At 42.9% G+C, this 11420-nt stretch overlaps 1 protein-coding gene across 1 annotated transcript in view; it reads right to left on the bottom strand.

The window, feature by feature from the left end:
* Positions 1 to 780: 780 nt before the first annotated feature.
* The window catches only part of CDKN3 (cyclin dependent kinase inhibitor 3), a 34668-nt gene continuing 24028 nt past the window's right edge, over positions 781 to 11420 (bottom strand). The window contains exons 3-5 of the mRNA XM_078766251.1: positions 9678 to 9709; positions 4846 to 4949; positions 781 to 2267 (exon numbers count right to left, since the gene is read on the bottom strand). Of these exons, the coding sequence (XP_078622377.1) occupies positions 2175 to 2267; positions 4846 to 4949; positions 9678 to 9709 (229 nt within the window). The 3' untranslated portion in view covers positions 781 to 2174. The remainder of the gene's footprint in view (positions 2268 to 4845; positions 4950 to 9677; positions 9710 to 11420) is intronic.

Genomic DNA, 11420 nt, shown 5'->3' with positions numbered 1-11420 from the left:
TTGAGGAGAAACTGCTTTAGAGTGCAAAAGACCTTAGACTGTGGCGAAGATTTACATTCCAATAGGACAATGACCCCAAGCATACAGACAATACAAACATCTAGAATGACTTCAGAACAAGAACGTAAAAGTCATTGAGTGGCCCAGCCAAAACCCAGACTCGAATCCCATTCAAAATCTTGAAAGATTGCTGTTCACCGACGCTCCCCATCCAACTTGACAGAGCTTGAGCAAATCTGCAAGGGAGAATGGGAGAAACTCCCCAAATTCAGATGTGTAAAGCTGATGCAGACATATCCAAGAAGACTCGAAGCTGTAATCGCTGCCAAAGGCGCTTCTATCAAGTATGGACTCACGGAGTTGAATACTTACTGTATGTAAATTAGATATTTCCATATTTCATTTTAAATTATTTTGTAAGAATTTATAAAAACATGTTTTCACTGTGTCATTATGGGGTATTTTGTGTAGATCAGTGACAAAAAAATCTCAATTTAATCCATTTTAAATTCAGGCTGTAACACAACAAAATGTGAAAAGGTCAAGGGGTGTGAATACTTTCTGAAGGGAGTGTGTATTTATATATTGGATTGTGTTTGGAAATCCATTTCACTACTCTAGGAAGTGCCATGGCAGCAGCAATATGGATAAGTTGACTGTTTGCCGTTCATTTCTCCAGTGGAACGTGGGTGTGCCATCTACTATAAAAAGAATTCGACATGACGGGCACGCCCGACTGCAGCAAAAGGCAACAAATACTCCCAGACAGAAAAAATTGTTACATCTTTTCAAAATATTTAATCTTTTGGATTATGCAACAGTTGTAAAGTGCAGTTAAGATAAAAGGCACATCGCAGGGGAAAAAAGGGCATAAAATTTACTATCTGTTTTAGTTAGCAGATTTAATGGAAAGGAAAATGTGAAACGATTGCCAAGAAATATGCTGAAACTCGTTCTCCCTGAGGTCACAGCTAAATAAAGAAGGAAAATCATTTCAAGAATTTAAAACCTTGGTGTGTTGGTGCAAGGGGCAGGAGTGCAGAAGACACTTTCCCCTGCAAAGTGGCAACAGACATCCTGTTTTGTGACCTTGGCGATAAAAGGAAAAACCATAAACAGGGGCGTGGTGGTCAAATATGTTTGCGACAGAGATACTGCGATAATTCACAAAACAGCAGCACGCAGATACAGAAAATGGTTCATTTGTCCACCACGTACACATTTTTAAAAGCCTTGCTTCAATGCAAGCTGTGCTCACAATTAGGAAGGAGGTAAGATGAAATATCACAGGAAATAGCAACTCAGATCAAGATTGCCTGAAGAGATCATGCTGAGATGAAAGACCAAGTGTGAGTGTGAGTGACCAATTGTCCAAGTGAGTGACCAAGACCAAACAAGGTCCAAACAAGGTTCAAACCAACAAGGTCCAAACAAGAAGATGTCATGCGGAGCACGATACTTGCAAAATCGCCCCCCCCCCCACCTCAATAAAAAATTTTCCATTGATACAGCAAATTGTCCATTTCATAAAGATTTAAATTGACAATCTTGATCAAAACTCGGGTCAACAGGAAGAAAAGTGACGATTTTTCAGATGAAAAATGATGATTTTGGAAGGTTGACCTTGAGTTGACCTTTGACCTTTTGACCTCGAAAATAGTTAGTTTCCCTATTTAGTGACTTAATGTGCAAATGCTGTTCAATTTTCAAGTCAATCGGATTAAAATTGAGGATTTTTGAAACTTGGCCTATGTTGACCTTTTGGCCTATGTTGACCTCAAAAATACTTGGTGGTTGAATTCAGTGACCAGATATGCAAGCCCTCTCCAAATTTCAAGTCAATCGGATGAAAATTGAGGATTTTAGAAATTAAGCAAAGTTGGTGACCTTTGGCCTATGTTGACCTTTTGAGCTTTTGACCCCAAAAACAATAGACTTCTTGCTTTTGACCAACTCTACCATTTGGTGAAGTTTCGGGAAGATCGGTTGAAAATTGTGACCTGTAGGCCGGTGACAAACAAACAAACAGACAGACAAACAGACAGACATACAGAACCACAAACACAACCGACCAATACACTTGAAAAATCTTCGATTTTGCAAGTAACAAGTGACCAAGACCAAGTGTGAGTGACCGGGGAGGATGAAAGAATGGAATGCCCGAGTGAGAAAGTCTAGCGTGAAACAGACCGAGCTGTTGCCGTGAGAAACCTTGCTTCCCGATGCGCTTCTGACAAGGTGCGGAACTCTTGAACAAACTTGTATTGCTGTGGAAAACGGGCAGAAATGGACATCCACATGAGCCAGTAAAAATGGTCACGGTACAATCACCGAGTGAAACTTATGGAGTTTAACTAAACTGCGAAGACCAGGACTTCCTTGATCTTCGCAGCAATAATGGTTGGCAGTTCTCTTTGTGCAATAAAACCGTCTAATAAAAGCTAAAATTACTCAATAAGCATCTGGGAGCAATTTGCTGTCCAAAACAATTTGCTATCTGCTACAAGTATATTACCTCATGAACAGACAAGTCAAAGCAGTTGGTTTTGTAACCGTAGCTATGTTGGTTACACTCATTCCCACAAGTGAAAACAATCAATACAATTTTGGGAAATAAGTGTTTCGCAATCTCAGTTTTGGCAGGTTCCGCAAATTGTTTTCGGACGAGGCATATTTTGCTCAAACGTGTCATCAACTGTGAGATTTTGACAATCCTCGGCCTTTCTGGCTACCCTGATAAGCACCGGCCCAGTACCATAGTGAACCTTGCTGTGGCATCCCAGCAGTTGTATTGTATTTCCAGGCCGACTTCTGAGTGCACGAGTTGTTACTGTATTCGGAGAGCTGCCCAAAGTGGTGTAGAATCTGGAAATTCCCACCTGCTGATTGGAAAAGTTGTTCACCTGATCTATCATCTCCTCGACACCTGATGTTGATTCTTCCTGAGAATGCCTTCACCAATGCTTGCTCTCCTCCATCAATAAACTCTATTACATTTCTCCATCCTCCACAAGACATGGCGGTAGCTGGTGAAGTCAGTCTTTTGTGGGTGAAAACACAGATCCTCTCAATCCCCAGTTTGGTTTCCATCCCAGCCATTCAATTACAGAACTGCTGCTTCTCCTCACACAACAATAGATGGAGGTCCAGAAACAGAATCACGAGACGTATATTTCAGCACCGACATTTTGCTTCTAAATGAAAAGTGCTCGATAAGAAATATTGATTGATTGATTGATATCCCGTGCTTTTGCCATACTTTGGCACCCAAGCCCAAGTCTGTGACATTCAAGGCTGTCTCCATGATTAACCTGCTGACTTCCTCCATGTGTGCAAACATCACCTAGCTCTTGATGACTCCTCGCTGTGTCTGTCCAATCATGTTCCATCCTCCAATACTGCAAAGTTGCAGCTCATCACCATCTCCTGTGGTCTCACATTTCCATTCACGATCGATTTTACTTCTGATAACCACCTCTTGTAGGTTATTTATTTATCAAATGACTGCGTTCTCCCTTCTGCTTTTTAGTGTCGGTGATAAAATAAATAAATAATCACTTAATCAATGAGTGACCTCCATCAAACAGCATCTTGCATATAACTCCTGCTGCAGATGTTTCTTCTCCCTTCCCTCTACCTTTTATTTATCTTCGTGCACCCTTCTATCCCCATCCCCACTTCTTCCTCTCCTCCACCAATCCATCCACATTCCCTGGAATCATCTGTGGCAGTGCGGGGACCTAGGGTCTGACCATTTGGTGAAAGTGCGTAAAGAACTCGACTGTCAATCTGGACAGGATTGCCAGTGCCGTGTTGACACGCAGGGCCACGTCTGCTCCCAGCGGAGGAAGCTTCGGCAGATGAAACCCTGATAATTTACCATCAGAGCGACAGGGCCTCCTTTCCCCATACCTGGACTTTAAATTTTCTCCACCACCGCTGTATAATTTACCTATTTGCTGTCCTGTTTTCATCTTGTTCATTTGGTTCATTTAGTTACCTGTTTTCAGTACAATTTCGCTTTATATTTTGTGGCAGTATTTTTTTACCGCCGCCACCGGAGATGGATGGAGGTTATGTTTTCGCACCTGTCTCTGTCTGTCGGTTTGGATATCTCAAAAAGTTGTGGACAGATTGAGACGAAATTCGGTGGACAAGTTGGGTGTATGACAAGGACACACAGCTTTGACCACTTTTAGACGTTATTTTATTGCTTGTCCAAACCTAAGCTCTACTCCAATCAATTATTTATTGAGGGCAAGGGAAGGACACAAAGGGGTGAAGAAGATGGATGGAACTCTCAATCACAGAAGTGGAAGGGAAAACTGTAAACCCTGAAAGAGGTGGGCTTGTGGAGCGTTGGTGGGGATAGAACGGACCATGTTTTCGGATTGGGGATGACCTGAAATTGTGGTGAACAGCCATCTTGAGGCCTTGGAGGACAAAAGTGTGATTAAAGATACTGAGGAAGTCGATTCGACAGGTGGGGGAAAAAAGAGTAACTAATGATTGCCCATTATTTATTTATTTTTAATATTCAGAATTGATTTCTGAAGCCTTGCAACGGACATTCCGCCTCCATACAGTGAATCCTCCCTCTTGCCTCTTGCCTTGAAACACCTTTCTTGCCAAAGCGGGTGTGTATACTTTTATTTTGAGTAGCATGGTTTGAAAAACAATCCGATATGTCACAAATGATAAATAAACAACATCACACGAAATGATCTGAAGGTTTACAAAAATCATGGTCATAACTTAATGCCAACACAGAGTTCAACCTCAAGAATTGTGGTTGCATGTTTGAAATGCATGTGTTTAGAGATTAAGGGAAGACCAATTACGTACCTTGATTGTCTGGATCGCCTGGGAGCCACGGGCTGAACACAGCGTAGTGATGGCCTGGTCAGCCGTCAACGTGTCTGACAGGGACAACAGCAGGCAAGCGGCTACTACAACCGTGGCATGGATCAGGTGGGTTGGGGCCAGAGGATGAAAAATGAAAATAGAAATTAAACAGTTTTCCCCATAAATTTGATGAATGGTTGTTTGTTCAAATGCATTAGTTTCTGGAAAGACGACTTCCGATCATTTCACAAATCCCGCAACAAGTGTGTGTCCACTCTCAGGAGAGCCGGAAAAGAATATCTGTCCAACCATGAGAATTATATTTCAAATGTGTCTCCCTCCTCTAAAACCTGGTGGCACCTTGTAATGTCTGTCTCTGGATTATGCTCCCCTTCCATCCCTTTCCTTACTTGATGACACCACAGCCAGCTTTGCTTGTGAGAAGGCCGAATTCCTCAATTCTGTGTTTGCTTCCAACACTTGTCCAACTCTCTGTAGCCTACCCAGTACCCATTCTCCACAGTTGCACGCAACTGCTCCTGGACTGTCTTTTGCACCTGAGCAGGTGGAGAACTTTCTGGCAACCCTTGACTCGGATTCTGCAACTGTACCAGACAGCACTGCACTGCCTTTTTCACCCTATCATTTGCCCTAGGCCATCTTCCATCTCCTTGGGCATCAGCCAGCATCACTGCACCACATACTGTAAAAAGATGAACAAAACTGATCCCCTTAACTACAGACCTATCAGCTTTCATGCAATCATCAGCAAGGTCATGGAATCCATCATCACAGTTGACATACAAATCGTAACGTTTAACGACTTCATCTCAGATCATCAATTCGGATCCAAACCAGTTCACTCTAACTTGGACATGCTGCTTCTCCTCTCCCAATAATGGATGGAGGTCCTCATTCTCACATGAGATCAGGGCTGTCTCTCTGGAAAATCCTCTTTATCTTTTCTGATTTATCCACCCTCTTCCGTAACATCCCTCATCCCTCAGATAGGCAGGCAGCAGCCTCTTCCATCTCTGCAAACCTTGATAGAATCATGAGCTGGTCCTACACTTCGATTATGTCGTTCAATCCTGACAGATCTCACACTCACTACCTCTACGAAAAGACAGTCTGCTGAACCCTCCCATCCACTTTCTTAGCAATCCTCTTAAAATTCAGTCACTCAAACTTTTGGGCCTCATCTTCAGCCATGATCTTTCTTGGGCAAACCCCAAATACAGACGAATACATGAGACGCAACACAATGACACAGAAAACCAAATACTACATTGGAGTCATCATAAAAAACCAAAAAAAAGGTAAAGAGCAAAGAAGGAGTCATCAGGAGAACCTGGATAGGATTCGGCTTTCGGTCGCTACTCCTCCACCCTTAAACCCATCCAAGCACAGCCAAGTGAACCTTCCAGAAAAAAAAAATTCTGCAAGAATTCACTTCTCCGAAGACAGATAGATAAAGAAAGAGAGAAATAAAGAAGAAGCAAGAATTAGAATGAACAAGCATTCTGAGTATTGCGCTGCAATACATGTCCCCGACCGGCATTGGGTAGCACTGTCATAGAAGACAGTATTATGACTTACCGCACTCCAAATTATAGTCCAGAAAACTGTTGGGGAAATTCCCAAAGTTCAAAGTGCCATAACTTTGTCAAAAATGATCGAAACGTCATGAAGTTCGAACTTGATCTGTAACTTATCATGACGAAACCATGTACCAAGTTTGAAATCATTAGCATTAAGAGTTTAGGGAAAAAGTCCGGAAAGCTGTTCTTTGTGTGACGGACTGACGGACCAACAGACTGACAGACGGAGGGACAGAGTGCAAACCTATAGTCCCCTACGGTGTACACCGGTAGGGGACTAATAAAGAGAAATATGAAAATGTAGAAAGAAATGTGAAAGGAGCAAAGATCCCTAACTCCTAGCCGTAGCTCCTTCCCTTAACCCCTACCTCCTAGCCCTAAACCCTAGCCCCAACTCCTAGCCCTAACTCCTAGCACTAACTCCTATCCCTAACTCCTAGCCATAGCTCCTTCCCTTAACCCCTAGCCCTAACCCTAACTCCTAGCCATAAACCCCAGCCCTAACCCCTAGCCCTAACTTCTAGCACTAACTCCTATCCCTAACTCCTAGCCATAGCTCCTTCCCTTAACCCCTAGCCCTAACCCTAACTCCTAGCCCTAAACCCTAGCCCTAACAAGACTGTTAGATGAGACAAACACAGCCACCGAGTTGTCCCTGGGCCCTGGGCTTCTTTGGGTGAGCTTCTTCTTTCCCTGGGCGCTGGGCTTCTGGGTGGGCCCTGGGCTTCTTCTTTCCCTGGGCCCTCTTTGTACCAGCGACACCACAACAATGGCACTGTCTTTCTCACCACACTCAGTGGCGCATTTCCAAAAAGAGATATTTCCTCCTCCCCATGGGGATTTTCCATGCTCATATCCGTTTAAATGACGAACGTCAAGGAAGGAAACAGAGCAATGACTACCCAGTCAAAAAACCACCAAATTACAGTCAACAAAACAAGTTCTGCTCTCATTCTTCCCATGTCTGTTATTAGTCCCCTACCGGTGTACACCGGAGGGGACTATAGGTTTGCACTCCGTCCCTCCGTCTGTCAGTCCGTCAGTCCGTCAGGCAAAGAACAGTTTTCCGAACTTTTTTTTCCTAAACTCTTAATGCTAATGATTTCAAACTTGGCACATGGTTTCCTCATGATAAGTTACAGATCAAGTTCGAACTTCACGACGTTTCGATCATTTTTGACAAAATTATGGCACTTTGAACTTTGGGAATTCTGATAATTCTGATGATCCTTAACTCAGTGCCATTTTAAGTTTTAATTTCCTTTAAAAAAGATTTTATCTGCAATAATAGGACTGATTGAGATCAAATTTTCACCATAGGAGGGACTCGGTCTGTAGAATATTTTAATGGTAATTATGACGTCACAGGTCACGTGGTTCGGCCGCCACATTGTTTTTCGTGAAAACACGAAAACCCCTTTTTCTCTGCAACGGCTGAACAGATCGAGGCCAACCTTTGCAGGCAGAATCGCATACCCATGACGAACAAAAAAGTCAGCGAGCATGACGTCATGCGTCACATGGTTTCAGAGTTATGACGTTTTTAAGCATGAACCTTTAAAACCGAGCAACTCCCTCATTTTTGATCCAATCGAGGGGAAACTTCACATCTGTTCAGCATGTCAGTCTACTAAAATGTCCTTTTGGAATTTGCGATAGGGCACGTGGTTTCGCAGGTATCGTTAATTAAACGAAAATATTTAGAAAATGGATATCTCTTGAATCGCTCGTACCTCAGACCGTGAGTTGGTAATTATATAATTCACACAGTGCAATACGTGCAGGCCGCTCCACGGAGCGACCTTGTGGGCTTATCAACGAGGCGAGGCGTGACACACATGTGTCTCAGCATACCTCAGATCAAGTTTGAAAACCAGCATCAACCGTGCATAAATTTGCATATTCGATCATTTTTGACACAGTTATGGCACTTTGAACTTTGGTAGGGGACATGTATTGCAGCGCAACAGTCAGAATGCTTGTTCCTCAAGGTTTCCCTCTATTTCATCCCTTTATCCTCGCCCCACTTCTTTCTGCTGTTATTACCCTCGCCAGAGGAGAGGGTATTGCATTTGAGTCCGTTTGTTACTTGCTGGAAAAGATTCCGGCAAGTATGTTGATCGGTTGGTTTGTCTGTCTGTCTGTCTGTCTGTCTGTCTGTTTGTCTGTCTGTTCGCAGTACTACGTCTACATCGTTGCACGTAGAATCCCCAAACTTTACACACATATTTGTCTTGCCCTGGAATAGACTGTGCCCAATTTTTAACTCTCTCGGCCCTAGGCCTCCATGATGACGTCATAATTTGATAATTTGACAAGTACAAAACTTCATCCAATCAAGATGCAATGTCTTGAGCGACATGACCACATAAACTGGTGGAGAAAAATAAATAAATGATGACGTCATCGGTCACGTGGTTCGGCCGCCATCTTGGAAAAACTGAAAAACTTTGCACCTCTATATCTCCAAAAGCGCTGAATAGAAAAAATTGAGACATGGCTCATTGTAAAGAACTCTCCAAGGGGAATAAAATATGTTAATGATGATGTCATAGGTGTCTCCATTATGACGTCATAATTCGACAAGTACAAAACTTCATCCAATCAAGATGAAATTTCTTGAGCGCCATGTCGGCATAAACTGGGGGAGAAAAAAAAATAATGATGACGTCATGGGTCACGTGGTTCGGCCGCAATCTTGGAAAAACCGAAAAACTTTGTACCTCTATATCTCCGAATATGCTGAATATAAAAAATTGAGATGTGGCTCATTGTAAAGAACTCCCCATGGGGAATTAAATTTGTTAATGATGATGTCATAGGTGCCTCCATTATGACATCATAATTCGACAAGTACAAAACTTCATCCGATCAAGATGAAATTTCTTGAGCATAATCTAGGAATAAATTACTTTAGAAAAAAAAAATGAGGACGTCATCGGTCACGTGGTTCGGCCGCCATATTTGTTTTAACACAAAAGCCTTAAAAACCACTGAAAATGCACCCTGGCGAGGGTTTGCAATCTCAGATTGCTCTTTTTCTTGTTTTCTTTCTGTGATGCACTGGGTCATTTGACTATGTGTACAAAAAGCAACAACTGAAGCCATATACGTATTGAGGACACGTTTATACAAAGTCCCGTCTTATCAAATTGTTCCACCTTTTAGATTTTTCTGAAGCGAATGCAGATAGCATGCGATTGCATGACCCCATTAACCCCAAGTACTTACTCAGACAGGAACGACCAAGTCCCTCAAAACAGCTGAAAAAGGTTGGCAGGAAAGGTGAAAACAATTTGTATTGTATTAAAAAGAGAGTACAATATTACAACATCATCAAGTATGATTCAGAGAGACTAGTACGTACATACATTTTAAGGACAAAATTTCACAAGTTGTATCATATTCATTCCTACACATATTTGTTAAAATCTCATATTTTGACCAAAACCCAAAGTACTATTGGAATCCATTGTAGAACAGAGTTGTGCACAAAATATTGGTATGGGTAAGTCACAGGGTCACGAGTGGCCTCTATTGGACCCACTTCCCTACCTTTGACCCCGAAGCGGATGAACCAGATTACACTGTGACGTGACGGGTTGCTAAGCAACCAAGGACATCATCTAAGGTGACTAAATCTGGCAGGATCCCCACGCCAAACTCTCGCCTTACCCTCCGGGATGCCCGTTCCACTTTGCGCATTGGGGAGCACCCTGCTCAGCCCTCTCCCGTTCTGCTTGGCAATGCCTCGCCTAGCTTGGCGCCTTCTTGTCCCGCCGGATGCTCCAGAAATCCGGTCAACCCAGCCCGGTCCCCTTCCTTCCGGTCGTGAACTCCCTCAGGATTTGACATGCTCTGCCCCAGACTCAGGCTGCTCTCTTCTGTACGCGTACTTATACTCCAACTCCAACTCCTCGCAAAACCACCCATCCGGGGTTTTATTGTCCCATGCACGGTCTCCAATCACGTCCGCTTTTGACAACCGACCCGATTGGCTTAGGCGCACTGTGACTCTGCGGCTGGGATTGGTTACTGAGTTTCAGCAAGCGCCTTATTTGATCAGATTTCACTGGGATTAAATTTTGAAATGTGTACCATTGGTCGGATAGCTACCAGACCACACCCACGTCTGTCGCTTGACTCCACCCACCATAGCACTGAGACAAAATGATATGGCCGCCATCTTGGTTTTCTGGTGGATCCAACAAATCAAGTCCATAGGCCTCTCCTGTTTATACACTGCCCGGGTTTGCTGCATCAGATTTCCAATGGCTTTGTTTGGGTCGAGTGTTATTCATGATGAGAGACCCCGAAAATCTAATCATATGTCGAATAACAGTAAGGTTTTATTTGGCCCGTCAGAATACACGGTGAGGGGTCGAGTTAATTTTTTAATAGCGCATTAAATGCGTGTTTCCCACTCGGCCCATTAACGGATTTTGTCACAGGTTGTGACCACAGCGCGGCCATTCTTGTTATATGTACTTTATACGTACTTTATACATATTTTATTGTTGTACGTACTTTATAGACGTACTCACATTCTTAATAGTACATCCATAAAGATGTACTCACATTCTAATTGGACATACTTCATAGAAGCATTCGGTTGAAAAAAAGATGTGTAATACAGGCTACCACCAGGTGGCGTTTTTTGGCCTACATTAGCACATTATGTGCAGACAGACAGACAGACAGACAGACAAACAAACTGACCCAAATACAATTTTTAATGTACCACCTCATGGCTGGCTCACCTTAGTCTTTGAAGGAGTTATCATAAAAGCATTTACTCACTTAGAGAAGCTCAAATTGTAATTAGCATAATCCTGGCATTTTATTACTGTACATCATTTTTTGGGGGGGGTTAAAATCAGAAAGTTTTGCCACCTTAATGAGTCAATTCGATCCATATTGCGGCACGCAAACGAGTCGTATATTATACATAGACGTACCCTACGGTGCGCGTAC

This window comes from Myxine glutinosa, chromosome 12, assembly GCF_964187855.1.
Source record: "Myxine glutinosa chromosome 12, kmMyxGlut1.1, whole genome shotgun sequence".
NCBI classification, from domain to species: Eukaryota; Metazoa; Chordata; class Myxini; order Myxiniformes; family Myxinidae; genus Myxine; species Myxine glutinosa.
The sequence above is the reverse complement of the archived record's forward strand: the minus strand, read 5'-3'. Positions and strand labels throughout refer to the sequence as shown.